This window comes from Dermacentor andersoni, chromosome 1 (genome assembly GCF_023375885.2).
Source record: "Dermacentor andersoni chromosome 1, qqDerAnde1_hic_scaffold, whole genome shotgun sequence".
NCBI classification, from domain to species: Eukaryota; Metazoa; Arthropoda; class Arachnida; order Ixodida; family Ixodidae; genus Dermacentor; species Dermacentor andersoni.
Window position 1 is genome coordinate 261,799,237 of NC_092814.1, and position 16,556 is coordinate 261,815,792.

Sequence of the window (16,556 nt, forward strand, 5' to 3'; positions counted from 1 at the left end):
CTTGATTGTTTCACTTTCTTTCTTCCATAACGGGCACAATGGCGAATAGGCGGGGTGACCTCCATCACATCACAGTGGGTTGCCAAAGAACAGTTGTCTGAGGTGTGGTCTTTAGGCCCACATTTTGCACAAGCAGCACGTCCTCGGCAGCTCCGAGACCCACGCCCAAACTGCTGACACTTGAAGCATCGGCAGGGATTGGGAATGTACGGCTGTACGCGAATTTTACGATATCCAGTCTCTACTGAATCGGGCAGTTCACTAGTTCCAAACGTAATTATTGCATGCTTTGTTGGAATTTCCGTGTCATCACGCCTTCACTTAATTCGTTGCACTTCTACCACACTTTGGTCTTACCATCCATCCAACAGTTCGCTTTCACATAGTTCAAGGACGTTATCACCAGAAATGACACCACGCAGTGTTCAGTGACCAGTGGGGGCCCAGAGAGAAGAATGTCACCAAATGCAACAAGTTTTCTCAGTTTGCTGCATTGAAGCTTGTCACGTACTTCCAGAAGATGGTCGCAGCTTCCAATCTTAGTTACTTTATGACCAGACTCGATTCCTTCTGTCAGACATTCTGCGACAACAAATGGGGATATTGTACAGACTGTCTTGGTTTTATGTTGACTATGTAGTATTACATGGTACTTGGGAAATATTTTTTTTATTTCATGAGAAAAATGAAGGTTTGATCGGAGAACCCCCTCTTCAGGGAGCGATAAGGGAGTGGAGGGAAACTAGAAGCCATACATAGCATTACTATATTCGGTAGGAATGCCCGCCGCCCACCTCGGAGCCCAACCTGGGGACGTCACAGGATTCGAAAAATTCTATTCTGCGTATGCCAGCGGTATGTTCCCACTAACCTAATATATATATACACAAGACTGGATATATTGCACAAGGTTAACCTTTGCCGCCCAAAAAATAGGAAGTTAAAAGAAATCAATAGAAGACAGGAAAGATGGAAAAGTGGAAAACGAAGATTGGAGAGGAAGACAGGAAAAGGCGACTGCCAATTTCCTCCAGAAGGGTCAGTCTGGAAGTGCCGTCTATGTGAAGGAGAGGCCGAAGAGGTGTGTTGCCTCCACCTGGGGTCTGTAAAGTCGAAACACCCAGCATCGGCTCAACCCCAAGGATTCCCCAGGATTCCCCTTTCCCCAGACACGGCTAGGCCGCGCACGGCTACACGCGGGAGGGTCCACCCCTCGTGTGTTTCGGTAAGTGGTGTCGCAACGCACCAAAAGCCTGCCAACGCAGACACCCCTGCGGGGGCCTCAAGTTGCCCTGCCAGCTATGCAGACGTCATAGCAAAAGGCTCAAATTACCTTCACCGCCAGAGGTTACTAAACAAGTACACAAATTCCACTTACATCCTTGCATTTTACTCTAATCAGAACATGGCAGCTGCAGATAAAATTCAACTGCGCAACGAAACAAATGAAATCAAACGAACCTTTTGTACTAAAGGTAGAATGCGACTGAGTCTTCGTAATGGAGGCATCAACAGAGTCTGTGGCACCTCCCTCAGTTTTTGCGGGTAGTTGACACTCAGTCTTCGAAGAAAACAAGCGATCAGATTCTCGCTTTTTAATTAGACGAGGAGGAAGCTTGTTTTGACGACCGTGTACACTGGTTTTACTTCTTGTCTGAAAGAAAAAAAAAAGAACGTAATAAAGCAGCATTTTCCAGGCCAGAAAACAAAAACTACAAAGATGTACTTTCAGCATAGTGGTCTAATCACAATAATTCATTGGATTGACAGATTGTGTATCTCATCACAGTTGCGCACACAAAGATGCAGCATGCTGCAGCAGCCACATGTACTCTCACCTCTTTTTTTTTCTTGGAGTCTCCATCAGCCAAAGTCTTGTGACGTTTCTTTGAGGTTACTTCTTGAAAGTCGCCCTCATCAGCATCGCATAAAGAAGGATCAGTCACGGCTGGGTGGTCATCTATAACGACGACACTGGCATAGTTGCTTAGGTCAATACCTTCAAGAGCATTCGGTTTCTCTTTTTCAAGTTTTGCATTTGATTGCCCTTGCTCCGATTTCTTCATGTGTTTTCTGCACAAGAGGAAAAAAAATTAAAGAAGCCAGTGGTGAGTCAAAATGTCTTTTACCAAAAAAAAACAGGACCCACCTGTTACCAAGGTCAGTAAGGGCAGCCTGAACTCCCACTGGGTCCTGCAGCTTCACTTCATCCACTCGATACACAAGGGTGGCTGGCGAAGGCTCCCCCTTCGCACTCACGTCTCCTGGCCGCTGCTGCTGCTGTTGGCGTGATCGGCCTCCTGGCCGGGAGCCACTCCCACGGCCCATTCTGGCAGGTGGCCCGCCACCCCCAGAGTCTCTGCGTTGCACAGGGCCTCGACCATTACGGTCTCCAGGCACTCCACCTCCACCTCGGCGTACTTCCCCGCCTGAACGGCGTCGTTCCTGACCACTACCGGGGGCCTTCGAGCTAGTGGGTGGGCCCTTTTTGGAACCCGATGATTGTTGGCGCACACCATCATCGAGGCCACGTCTATCTGCCACGTCACTGCTCTCAGAAGCAGTTTCCCAGTCTTCATTGGCCACATCAGACAGGGCATCCTTACTTGGGCCTGCACCACGACCACCTCTTCCTTTGTTCCTTTCAGGGTTCTCTTGTCTGCGAGGCTGGTTCTTTTGAAAGCGTGGTGGCAGTGGCTCCATGCGATTAGGGCGCCTTACAACTGGACGACTACTATTAGACCGCGGCTTGCTTCCCTGGGTTGAAGACCCTTCCTTACTTGCTTCTTCCTCCTTGTTACCTTCCTCTGGTTTGCCAAACGGTGCTTTCAAGGTAGGCGGCCCATAACCGCCAGCTTGGTATCGACCTCTTGAGCTTCGGCCTAATGAAATTGCACCTCCACGACCTCGGCGTGAAGGCTCCCCTCGAGGAGAGAAGGCGCTTTTCTCTTCCTTGTTCTTAGCCTCATCTCGGCGAGGCTCGCGAGCACGACCAGTTTCTTTTACTGTCCTATTTTTCCGGTCAGAATCCGGGCAGGCCTCCTCAGACCCTTCACTCTCCTCCTCCTTGGGCCGCAACCGATTGGCAGGCCTCTCCTCTTCAACACCAGAGCTTTCCTCGCTACCATCATCCTTTTTGCGGTCAAAGCGGGGCCCACGTTCAGTCCGGCTGCGACGGTACTCCCGGCTGCGACCCCTGTAACCCACATTGCCACCGCTGTAGCCATTACCACCACGACCACCACGGCCCCTGTTGGCCTCGAATCTTCCCCCACTTCCACCGCGAGAACGAGATGCTGGTGCACGTTTCTCTGTATCATCTTTTTTGCAAGCATCCTTTGCTTTTTCCTCATCTGCGCGGGAATTGTCGTCAACCTTTCCTTCCTTGATATCGTCCTTCCCGTCATCCTTTGCAACTCCCCCCCGTCGCAGTGGCACGAAATTCTTCTTGCTTGGACCTGCGCTGTCCAACTGCTGCTGAGTCACAGGAGGTGGGTGGTGTGTGTGCCAATCACGCCTCTTACTTTCGCCAGTGGCAGAGTACGGAGTGTCAGACCAATCAGGCACCTGCGGTTTATCCTTCCCCCGCTCAGGCGCTAGACGGTGCGGCTCCATTTGCTGCAATGGCATCTCTTGCCGTTGATCAGCGGGAGGCCTGTAAATGTGCAACAGAAATTGTACTTGCAAGCTTCTCACAGACATGCTCACAAGAATTTGAAAGCATATCTCAGACTACAAAAATCGCTTCTCCAAGTCATACAGCACATCTTCAGCATTGTACAGCCGAAAATATATAAAAAAGTAAAACTTCTGTTAAATGCCAGCCTAAAGCAAACTGTTTATGCTAAACATCGTTAGACAATTATTAGTATTGTCCGCAAATCATGGCAGATTCAATGGAGGAGTAGTAGTACACTTTATTATTAGTGTTTAAATTACCCTACCACGCACATGAACATCGTAGGCTGGTTGATGCAAGAAGGACACCACATGGACAACTATGTGCTTTTCCAGCAGGGACAAAAATATAATCTATGTAATTGTAAGACGGTGACAATTATAAGGCGATACAGGGTAGTGGACAGATTATTCCCAGTCAGAGGAGAATTCCCGAAACACTGAATTACCAGACAGTCAAAACACAAAATGGCACACACAAAAGAGAAGGGAACTTGAACACACAGAGGCGGGTAGAAAATAGGGTTCCAGAGAAAGTAGCGGATCTCAATTGCTGAAAACTTTTCCTTGAAGTGTAGCTTTACAGCAGCATGTGCCACGATGCCGTGAAGCCACACTACAAGGCAATACTTTTGTTGTCGTGAAGCTGCCCCCTCAAGGCAATATTCGTATATAACCCACACTACACCTTTACTGCTATTAAATTAATGTTCATTATCTTTTTCCATCAATATTAATGAAACTTTCCAGTCTTGTTAAGGTTTTTGTGCTGATTTCAAATATGTAATTATTTTTCCAATAGGCCATTTAGTTCTGAAGATAAATGAAATTCATAACACAATGGTAGGAATACTTTTTTGATATATTAAATAATAGTAATTGCATAGCAATTCAATCTTCACTGTTCCAATTGTGGGTGCCTTATTATTTGATCTAAAGCAGAACTGAAAAATTTTAAAGCATAAATTCCAAAATCTGTTCCTACACTCAGCTACGAGCCACACTCACTCAGCTACGAGTACACTCAGCTACGAGCCACAACAAAAATTATGCCTCTACCTGCCTTGAAGGCAGAGATATGGTTGCTGCAAATCAGCAAGAAGTCAAAAATCGGTGTTTTGAGAAAACGAGAAAAAAGAAGTGAAGTCACTTTTAATCAAAAGTGCAGAAAAAATTGTGCACTATTTCGCAGTGAAAGTGGCTAAAAGCCACCAGGAATGTAGTCACTTTGACTACGGCCACCCAAATGGCGTTTCCTGAAAGAATTCTACATGTCCGTAGTGGTCTTGCGCTTTTTTGCAGATGCAACTGCTCGACGGCGGTCCTTCTCCACCATGCATTTCATGCTGGGTATACCAGGGTTGAGGTGCAGCTCTTTCAATATTGCTGCAGAGGTCGTCTCACAGCCAGCATTGAATTTCATGACTGCCTCAGCTACTGCGGCTTGCACGGTGAACAGTGAAGCATGCTGTTCCTTTGGAGCCAGTGCCCACATCAGGGAGTGGAGAGACTCATTGCTGTTCTGAGTACTGCCCCGTAGGCACCGCTCAAGGAGCTTTTCATCAGACAGGCGCTCATAAATGGGCAACAGGGCTTCACAAACATGAGGAGGCAAATTGTAGCGGTGCTTAGGGGCTGCTTCACCCTTAGCGCTTGCTGCATTTTGCCGGCACCACGAGCTTGGTCCTGGTGGACAGTAGCTGTGGTCCGATATCAAGTCATTTGATGTTGTGTGGTGATAAGTTGCCATCACAGCCCTTTTCATTCCTTGCACATCACCCTTGTGCGAGTCTTCAGGGCCCAGCCATAATATCGTGTCAGCTTCGTGACTAAGTCGTTAGTTTGCCTTTACCACCAAGGCTCTCCAATCCAGGTCCCTTATGCTTTGCGATAAGGTTTCGCAAGCTTGTGCCCATACGTTTCTGTACGTGGTTTGTACAGTCTTCCTTTTCCACTGAAATGTATCCATACACTCTGGCTTCCTGCAGCGCAAGGAAAGCGCGACTGTCACCATCTAAGAGTAGGGTGGTGTACCTCAGGTTACACCGTTGCAGTGACCTTTGGAAAAGGATGAGGGCAGCTTCAACTTCCATTTCACCCGTCTTCTTGGAGGTGTTTTTCTGACAGGCATGGCTCTCCTTCCAAGCTTTATAAATCGGGTCATTATCCTTCGGCCCACGCTCACAACCAGCGCAGAAGTTGCTGAGCACCACATAGTCGATGACTAGCCCCGTAAACAGCTCTATGACGGCGCCTACGCCAATGTGAGACGAGTGGCCGCGCGTCATCCAGGAACCGTCGTATGACACGGCAATATTTCCCGGATTTCCAAGCTCCAATTCGTCATACAGTTGCCGAACGGATTGCGCGCACAGTGCCGTCTGCTTCTCGGCAGCAAGTGCCGCCGCGGGTGCCAACTTCCTTTTCACATACCGCTGCCACGTTTTCATATGAAGACCACGGTGGGAAATGTTCATTGTGGCAAAAACATCGTTCAGCGCCGTTCGCCGATTCCCGGTAGCTTGCATCGCGCGCGCGGCAAGAACGTTCACAACAAACGGGTTGCACTTCTGGTTACCGTTCACGCGGGGCGAGCTCCACGCCGACGCGATATCACCGCAACACGCACACGCGATAACAATCTTTATGGCAAGGCCACATTCTCATTCGCGTTTGCCTACTGTGACGCTACCGCCGCACACCTTGCACTTCACAAACGACATCAGTTCATTCACGGCGTCCAAACAAACGATAGCGAAGCCTACCTCCACGTCGGCTGGTGCAGCCGCAACGTCGTCGGCGTGAGTGAGGGAATCCAACTTCCGTTTTGTTGCTGGCGTTGAAGCAAGGACTTGAAGTTTTCTTTTGGCATTCATATCCCTCTGCAGCAAATCCGCATGTTGCAACATTGCAGTGTCATGCCGAACGCAGCCGCTGTCCGTAACAACTTCACTCGTTGGTGAGCTGGCTAGGCCTACTTCGGCGCCGTCCGCGGCTTGGGCAACATTTGCGGTTGGCGGCGGGCTATTCTCGATGTTTTCCGAAGGAACAGAGCGCTTCTGAAAGTTATAAGTTGTTCGCTTCTTCTTTTTGCCGAACTTGCTCCTCGTGGCGAACTTCCCCGGTGGATTGGACATAGTTCCGCACTTGTCACAAACGTACGACTGAGAACAACGAGACGCACCGTTGCGTCGCCTGCAGAGTGGAGCAGACGACGGGAACCTCGCGCAGCCAACCACAGCACGAGTTTTTGGTCACGTGCGCTAGTCAACGAATCGGATCGCGCGTTCGGACTTCTTTTTCTCCCCGGATTTAAACGTCACTGGCGAACCGACGGAGTCACTTTTGGCGGGAAATTAAAGAAGGAAGGCTCCTCTTTCCGACGATACCAAGATGGCTGCAATCGCGCGCACAGAAAAAGAGCTAAGCGCCGCGATAAAAAGGGCTGTTTTTGCGCGGAATTCAGCTCAGTGATGTTATAAATTGATATTGCGGACGAAATACTCTTCCCTGAGATTCGAAACTTAGTGAATTAAAGGAATATTAGCTGTAGATATTGAAAATCTCATTTTCAAAAAATCGATTTTTTAGCCATTTTTTCGCTGCAAAGAGCCGTGTCCCCCCTTAAGTTTATCAAATTCTCAGTGTGTGCTTAACACGCAGAAATACGGGACTGCCAAACCTGACGAATTAGTTCGTATAATTTGGGTTTGCAAAATCTGGATTGCCAGAGACATGGTGCTTCTTCAGCCATACTACAACAGTATTTATCAGCCTCGCATGCAAGCCAGGGAGTGGCTTCACAGCTAAATTCTCCGGAAAAAACTGATTATTTTCACATAAATATGGTAAACTTACGCAGCTGCATAACCTGCACTTGCTCCTTAAGGCACGAATGAGCACCGTTGTCGCCTGAAATGTCTTGCACCGATTGTATAATATATATATATTCTACAAAATGCATTCCCCCTACTCCTCAAAGCATACGTTTGGCAGTACAGTAGAATTTTGTTCACAGATGTGAGAAAAAAAAAAGTGAGCGAAAAAACGTATAATCCTGCTGCCACTAAAAAATTTGGCAGAAGAAAGCTGAATCGTTGCAGTACGAGAGGCCAATACTAAGGGCTGCTGGGCTCAAGTGAACCGTGCAGACAGATCAAATCGTGACGCGCTTTGCCGTTTTCCTAATGCATAACGTTCCAAGATGCAACCAGAAACCGAAACAAAATCGACCTGATGATCCACCCTAGAATGTGATGCCACCTGGGCAAAACCAGATGCTCACTTCGCACTGCCTGCAGCAGGGAACGGCAACACTTTCAAGTTATTGCCTATTAAATGTTTTTATTAAAGTGTACCTATTAAAGTCAATCTCATACGACAGCGTCGAACACGAGATATTGGTAAGCCGGCTGCGAGAACTTAAGACTATTCAGGAGCAGACCGTTTCACTCCCTTGCACTTCATTGTTCACACTTCCTGGTGTGATATTTAAATACATTACTGATGAAGGCGTACCCTGTTTCACGGAGACTCCCAAGTACCAGATGGTCTTCAGGATACCACGCTGCAGTCTTCATTACTTGAAAGGGTCCATACAACTTATCATTGGAAGCCCCAATTCCTTTCTGTACTAGAAATGTGGTCACCAGATTGTATTTCCAGCATATCGCTGCTGCGTCTCCTTTCAAAGCATTTCTTCACTCGAGTTTTATATGCCTCTTGTTGTTTTGCATTTTTCCAGCACTCGGAAAGTGATAGAAGTGAGTTCAACACCACACTTTTTGGTTGAAGCAAGAAATACATGCAACAGAGCAAGACAGACGTTCTCGGTGTTCCAGCAATCGCATCCCAGCAATGATATCAAAGCTACCTAAGCTTCGAAGCTTCGTGGGATACGGCCACTCAATTCAAACATAAGATTTTCCGCAGAGTTCGCTACGTATCTACACTACGTATGATAAGGATAAATTCACGCGCCTAATACTCTGAAACTACTCTAATGCTTTCCTTCATATTTAGTTTCCCATGCATTTGCAAGAGCAGGTTAATGCACACTTGAAAACTAAACTTGGGGCCATTCCATGCTTAGAAATTGGCTATGAGCAACTGCATGTCACACAGTTAAATTCTGGGGTATTACATGCCAATACCACAACCCAATTATCAGGCAAACTATAATCAAGAGCACTGGATTAATTTCGGCCACCTGGGGTTTTTTTGTCATGCACCCAAAGCATGGTACAGGGGCATTTTTGCCTGTCCTTCCCATCTAAACGTAGGACACGAAAGCCAGCATTTGATCCTGTGACCTGGCGCTGTAAGAGTTGGGGTCGGGCATGTCAAAAGGGGCAGCTGGCCCATGCCATTGTCAGACTCATCCACACTGAGGACATCCGTTGTTGAAGGCAGGAACAGGTTCTCATCGCAAACCAAAAGTATTGGGTTTATTTACATATCTACACAAGGAGTGGAGAATGTTGCGTCTCAACAGTCTAGCATCACTGAATTGAAGCATACCTCACAAGCTGAAAAACTCCGCTTAAAACCCCTCTGTCCTTCCTAGATCCTTAGGCCAAGGAAATCTGTTGACACACCTTTGTCCAGATGGAGCCTTCAAAGTGACCAAAATCTCAAGATTCGGCTTGAAAGCCAGGATGCACACAATCACTCCGGAACTTTTGTTCAATGAACACAACCTTGCTCAGTGAATACAAAGAAAGGAAGGCAGTCTCGAAGACGGCGATTGTCATGCTCGACTCAAACTGGGACGTCTTGGTGCCTGTCGGACAGCATTGGCAGCTGCCGATTATTGAATCTATTGAGATATTCCGCAAGCAACCCCTTTAGCTGGTGAAGCTCCTCAGGGATAAGTGCGTCCGTCCTTACTGAGTGCTCTAAACTTCTTCCAGGCTGATTTCAGAGCTTGAGGTTGCCTTACATTCGTTAAACTCTGTATTAATGTCATCTGGCTCTTTGATGGTGAAGTTAACTCCACTCCGCTCCACGTACAGCTCCATCAAATTGCTCCTTCCTGCGACCGGGCACTTTCAGAGCATAGCGACTATCAGAAAGTTTGTGCAACACTTTGGAGGGTCTGTCCCAGTGAACGTCAAGCATATTCTTTCTTGAAGGTCTGAGGATCGTTAAGTTAGAAGCCTCGCATTCCCATCGTAAAATAGCTTGGCGTTCTTTTGAGCCACGCCCATGTTCTTTTCTGCTAGCTCGTGTTGTACCAGAGTCCTTCCATGCTTTCTAGTCATGAAACTCCGCCGACACACTATAGGAGAGGTTCAATATCCAGCTCAAAGCTGCCGCGACGCAGTACCACTGTGCCTCAGAGTTCATGTACTGAAAGGCTTGCGTGGTGCGAGACAAGCCGATTGATATGGTGCATGCTATGCATCTGCTGCACTATTTTTCGAGTTCTGGGCAGTTTAGCTGAAGTGGCGGGCTGCAAAAAAAGTGCCAACACATTTCCTATGTATACCTTGTGGCGCAAAATACATTTCTTGCAAAGGGACAGAAGAAAAAAAAAGACAGTGAAGCGCCAAACTAAAGTTTGGCGCTTCACTGTCTTCCTTTCACTGTCTTCCTTTTTGGTCTCGTTGGAAAGCGCATTTCTCAGTCTTCAAAGCTGCCGCTTCAGCGATCTCCTCCATACAGAAACAAGCGCACAAAAAGCAAATGATTGAGGGTAGTGCCGGAGTCTGCGATTGGCCGCGCCCGCCACGTGACTCCAGCGCGGTTCGCCATTGGTCCGGCAGTCGTCTGCCCGGTTCTTTGCACCTCGCGAGTTTGACGTCTCCACTCGCTGTAATCTTGACGTGTCAAAACGGGCGCTACGCGGACATCGCAGTAGCGTGGCCGATCCCTACGCTTGTGGACGTTTCAGACTCGCGGCTAAGCATTCCGAGCATCGGCGACGCGGACTTCACGACCAAGATTCGCGCGCGGAACCCTCGGACATGCGGCTAAGCCTTTCAGCAGTCGGTGTTTCGAATTCGTGACTAATTCGTATCGCGCACGTAATCCTCGGAAACGCGGCTAAACATTTTGCATGAGAGTCTCCGACTCGGCGATCATGCACATCGCGCGCGGACTTCTCAGACAGTCACCTAATCATTTTGCGCATCGGCGCCTCCGACTGCGCGAACCAGCGCATCGAGTGTCGACTCCTCGAGCCCGTGGCTAGGAATTTCGCGCGTCCGCACGTAGGACTGCGCGAATTAGCGCGTCGAGTGTCGACTTTTCAAGCCCACGACTAGGCATTTCGCGCGTCGGCACCTTGGACACCGCGAATAAGCGCATCGAGGGTCGACTCCTCGAGCCCGCGACTAGGCATTTCGCGCGTCGACTCCTTGTATCTGCAGCTATGCATTTCGCACATTGGCACTTTGGACTCGCAACCAAGCACATTGCGCCTTCACTCTATTATCACATTGTCACGATAGCTCGTAACAATATCTATCATACCACCCCTTCATAAAGAGAACCTCATCATGAGCTCTGTTCACTAGGCCCCTTGGGCTGGCACACACCTGGCTGCAGAAGTGATCGAGGCATCATACAAAAGTAAAATTCTGGAAAGCACCGAGCAGCTGCATATCTATCACTGGCTCTCTGATCCTAAGTTCCACAGCCACTGTCAGGTGAAGATGACTTGGAAGGCTACTTACACTCAGAGTCTTCATTCAGTAACATGGTCAATTCTACCAAATGAAAAAAAAAAGAAAGTGCCTCACTGATTGTAATGGAGTCTGCTATCAATCAGGCCGCCTGCATGTACAACACTGGAACTATATTCATGCCCACACAGAGTTCTACACTTCGGTTTGAAACCCAGGCACCATGCTCTTTGTAGAGCATGGTGACTAATAAAGTTTCTTGTGCTAGTTCAGTGGCCAGTGTGCTATTATTTTGAGTGTGTGCAGTCACGCATTTAGTATGGCCATTCTTACAAAACATAGAGCTTCAAAATGGTGCCATTTGTATTGCTGTAGATTCACTTCAGCAAAAGCTACATTTGTTTGAAACTTCAAATGCGTTTATTTCAGTTCGATGTTTTTGCACACTGTACTCCGCCTTACGGGTGTTTTTTCTGCGTTGTTTTTGGCCAAAAATGACAAGGGTGGTATCATTTTATTCGTATTGAAATGATCTGGGGGGTGATGCTATTTTTATTACTCTTGCACCATCATGAAAATTACATTCAGGTATAGGAATCGCTGCTAATTAGAAAAAAAAATGTTCATAATAAATGCAAGATTGTTTTCTTGCCTGCAAAATGCTTCCAAATGAATAAAAATAGCATCACCCCCTACAGTAGGTCTTTAGCAATGGTGTCATGCATTTAGTTTTTGGTTTAGCAAGACGGAATCATCAAAAAGCCCCGTAACGAGTTTGAAATTAATTTGACTTCAGACCTCAATATTTTTTGAACTGGTACAGCTATCAAAAATCTAATTACAGATCTGAAATCAGCATGAAAAATTACTCCAGGCTGTGGAGTTTATTAACCCTTTCGCTGTCGGACGTTTCTGGCCGTGACGCACCCCCAGTGTCGGCTTGGTTTCAGGGAACGAGCATAACAGGGAATGAACATAGCAATTTATTTTTGATTATGAGTGGTATACAAATAACAGTCAATGCAATATGCACATTTCAGTGTTCTGCAGCTGTTGTTAGTAAACATCATCATCATCATCAGCCTGACTATAAAATCTGTTCAACATCCGAATCTGACGATGCAGAACCCTCTTCGTCTCAAGCGACTTTGTCCGAGTCCGAATCCGAGCTCGGCTCGTATTCTGAATCGGAATTCAGCCACCGCTCCCATGAGCAGACGAAGGTCCCGCGCGCCGAGCCATCCGAAAGTAACCGCGCGCAGGGAGGGGAGGATGCGCTTTCAGTCGCCCGCGCAACGGAGAGAAATGGGACGTTGCGTGATCAAGAAGACAGAGAGAGATGGAAAAAGGCTAAACAAAGTTCGAAGGACTTTACGTTTACTGCTGCAAGTCGGAAGCGAGGGTGCGGCGAGAGAGCGAAAGCAGCAATCGAGTCACCCTTTTTGGAGAGGCAACTGCACGTGCGCCTGAACTTGACGCGCCGTAGCAGGCACACCAACAGAAGAAAAATAAAAACCTTCAAACCAGCGGAGATTACAGAACAACCCTTGAACCCATAACCCCACGCGAGCGACGCATGATCCAGCGAACGCGGAGCCACCGCGCCACTCAGCAAAGAGAAAGTGGGGAGGACGCATGATCCAGCGAACGCGGAGCCACCGCGCCACTCAGCAAAGAGAAAGTGGGGAGTGGCAGTCGCACCGTACTCTTCAATACATGGGTTAACACAGGTCGGAGCGAATATACGAACTTGTAGAAAGAGTCAACAGATGGCGTGGCCAATCCAGGAGCGCCTGCTTTTGCGCTCAGGCGCGAAATTTTGAACGCACGATAGAGAACGTACCGGTACGTCAGTGACACCGTGGGGGGGAAGCGCGATGACGTACCGGTACGTCAGTGACAGCGAAAGGGTTAAAGATTCACCCAAAAACAAGAAAAAAATTTTTAGGACCCACCTCCCCCCTTAACTTTGAATGCAAATATATGCATTTGTGCACAAAACACCCGACGCCTCATAGACCATCGCTGCCTATAATTTCAGAAACTGCGATGGTGTCCCCGAACCGTGAAAAGTTGATGCTGAAGCCTAGCACCATCAAAAGGATTTTTGAAGGCTTTCCAACATCTCAAGAAACCAAAACCCTGATGCCACTCATCAACAGTTCGAGCCCCATGCGAACACGTGTCACGTACAATTAAAGAACGCCAATTTTTTTTTTTTTTTTTTAATTGAGTAAGAAAAGACTGCTCAATTGGCGCTTTGGCTACTTGTCTTCATTTAAGAGTTGATTTTCCATGTATTATGAAATGCTTATGCTTTACACTTTGTTGTGTATAGAAACAATCGATGAGGCATTCTGTATTTATTTGCCATTCGTTTGCTGGCGTTTCCTGCGCCCCAATGCTTATTTCCCATGTTGTGATGTGCATTCTTCATGACTTATACTAGTGCCATGCTTTTAACAAACTTGTTGCACGTTGAATGGTGGAGCATTTGGGAACGGACACCTCTGTGTTGTCAGTTTGTCATTTATTTTACATAATAAATAAATAATCGTGCTTGTATGATCCGACACATTTTCTTTTTTTCTGATTGAATTGATTGCAAACAGACAAAAAATAGACAAAAAGACAAGCAAAGAAATCGTACTGCAAGTTTAGATAAAAGCTAACAACATCCACCAGATTTCTGCTCTGAAGAATGCATAGGTTTTTTTTTTTAAATCTTGGTCCAAGTTAGCTGGGACACCCTGTATATAGAACGGCGTGCGAACGGAGCGAGCTTTTTATCCGTGAGTCGGCCAAAAAACGGAAAGGACTCGCGTCGTTTTTGGAGTTGTGTTGTAAAAATGCAGCGTGCAGCACGTCCGTTATCTTGTCAACATATTCATCGCGACGTGCATCTCCGGCAGCCGACGCTAACGGTGGAGCGCGCCCTTCGGCCAGCCCAAGAGAGAGTTTTGCTGTGAATATCAAGGCAGTGGTTGCGGCGCGCGCAATTGGAGTTGGACACAATCAACTCGTCCGCTTTTGTGCAGTTCTTGGTTTGCCAAAACCGATGCACCATAAATCGTTCACCGCCATAACGAAGAAAGTGCACCTCGCTGCTACAAAAGCAGTGGCTGATAACTTGGAGTTGGCTCGGAATGCAACAGCACAAGAAGTGGGATCTGCCAATCTAGCTGTTATGTTTGATGGTACTTGGCAGAAAAGAGGCCACAAGAGCCATAATGGCATAGGCACAGCCATTTCTGTGGAAACGGGACTTTGCCTAGACTTTGAAGTTCTTTCCAACTATTGCCAGAGTTGCAGTACACGCAAGCCATTTGAAAGCGAAGAGGAGGAAGAAATATGGCAAGCTTTTCATATGCCAGTGTGCGAAAAAAATTTAGATTGCTCAGTACATGCCATGGAGACTAATGCTGCTTTGAGGATATGGAAGAGGACCGAGTCCTACAGTACTCCACTGAGGTTTACAACCTTCCTCAGCGATGGTGACAGCAAGGCTCATACAGCTGTGTCAGTGGCAAAAGTGTATGGAAGTGTGCCCATCACAAAAGAAGACTGCACCAACCATGTAGTCAAGCGGCTTGGGACTGCCCTGCAAAAACTGAAAATGCCACGAGGGCAGAAGTTTACAGATGCAGTCATTCAAAAGCTACAGAGCTACTTTCAAGAAGCCATCACTGCCAACAGAGGAAGTGTACGTGGAATGTATTGTGCAATCTGGGCACCATTCTTCCATTCATGCTCAACGGATACCGCCAAGAGCCACAAGTTTTGTCCAGAAGGAGAAGACTCCTGGTGCAAATTCAAGCGAGCAGAAGCGTTGGGTCAGGCAGCCCCAGCGCACACCCCTATTCTCACAAAGAGCCAAGGTGAGACAATGCTGCCCGTATACAAAAGGCTGACAGAAGAACAGCTACTCACTCGCTGTGTTAAGGGAAAAACTCAGAATGGAGCCGAATGATTGAACAGCAAGATTTGGCTGTTGTGCCCCAAGACAAGGTTCGGCTCGCGCACAGTCGTGGAGATGGCAACAGCACTCGCTGTCTTGTGGTATAACCAAGGGCACAAAAGCTATGAACAAGTTCTGCAGGAACTAGGAGTGCTTCCTTCCAGGGAACTAGTTGCGCTGAGCAAAGATTGTGACAGAAGAAGGATCTCCAGCACGTCAATGAAGCTGACAGCAGAGGCAAGGTCTCACCGTCGCCATCTGGCCAAAAAGGCTCGTCTTGAGCATGGTGCTTACAAGGACTCTGAGGGGACAACTTATGGCGCAGGTGAATTTTGAAGTTGTACACTGGATCGAGATACCCTGGCCTGCATTGTGTGCATTTTTACATAGATTTCAGTGCTACAACACAAATAAAGAACTTTTGTAACTTTCAATTGCGTTTTTCTCAGCTTCATATTTTTGGCCAAACATGGCTTTTGTGCATGACATTTGATGTACTTATTGTGGTCCAGTCAAGACCAGATTTGGTGTGCATAATCTTTAAGATGTGCAGAATGCACCTGTATAGGGTTTAATGCAATCATTTTATTTTTAAGAATGGGAATGTTCAATACACTTGGGTACCAGCCATTGAAAATGAAGCACCAGATATGAAATTCTCTCAAAATGTTGCTTGTAAAGGAAATTGCGTAATCTTGGTTATTAGCACTCACTGGATTGTTAGGGACAAGACAAGCCATTTTGCACTGCTATATCATGCCAACTGCTAGGTCCAGTAGCTGCACAAACATGCACTGTTTTTCACTTATGCATGGCACTTAGGACATGAAAGCATCAAGCTATCCTAAAACTAAAAACAGATTTGGAATGAGCATATCAAGCTATATAAGTGGTACAATTTTCATTTGTCTAGCATTAATATAAAAAAAAAGGTTTTTGAGGAGCGTCTCTTCTTAAGCATACAGTAGAGCCTTGTTAATTTAGAAAATAAAACTAAACTGTGACTTCAGCAAGACACCTCTTCATAGTCACCTAGCCTTCTTGAGAGCTTGCTTTCCCTTATTTCCATCATTATCGACTCAAAACACAGTGCACTCAACACGAACAAATGTATCAGACAACACTTTTTAATGACACAACACTTGTCCACACCTGTCATGGTGTCTATATTCGTAGATTAAACTTGTTTTTGTTTCTCCTGCCCAATTACAAGATTGAAAGAAAGCAAAGGTAAAGTTGAATGCAAGCGCCACCTTTTTCCAGCGAATGCCGAATGAATCCCTGGTACAAAG

The 16,556-nt window shown here is 46.9% G+C and overlaps 1 protein-coding gene and 1 pseudogene across 6 annotated transcripts in view; one reads left to right on the forward strand and one right to left on the reverse strand.

Moving 5' to 3' along the window:
• LOC126548145 (uncharacterized) overlaps window positions 1-16,556 on the reverse strand; it is a 239,071-nt gene that overhangs the window by 91,897 nt on the left and 130,618 nt on the right. For all 6 annotated transcript variants that reach the window (XM_050196263.3, XM_055063733.2, XM_050196266.3 and 3 more), the window contains exons 15-17: window positions 2,150-3,655; window positions 1,839-2,073; window positions 1,462-1,654 (exon numbers count right to left, since the gene is read on the reverse strand). In XM_050196263.3, coding sequence (XP_050052220.2) covers window positions 1,462-1,654; window positions 1,839-2,073; window positions 2,150-3,655 — 1,934 coding nt within the window. The remainder of the gene's footprint in view (window positions 1-1,461; window positions 1,655-1,838; window positions 2,074-2,149; window positions 3,656-16,556) is intronic.
• LOC129381133 (uncharacterized) lies at window positions 12,943-16,189 on the forward strand (annotated as a pseudogene).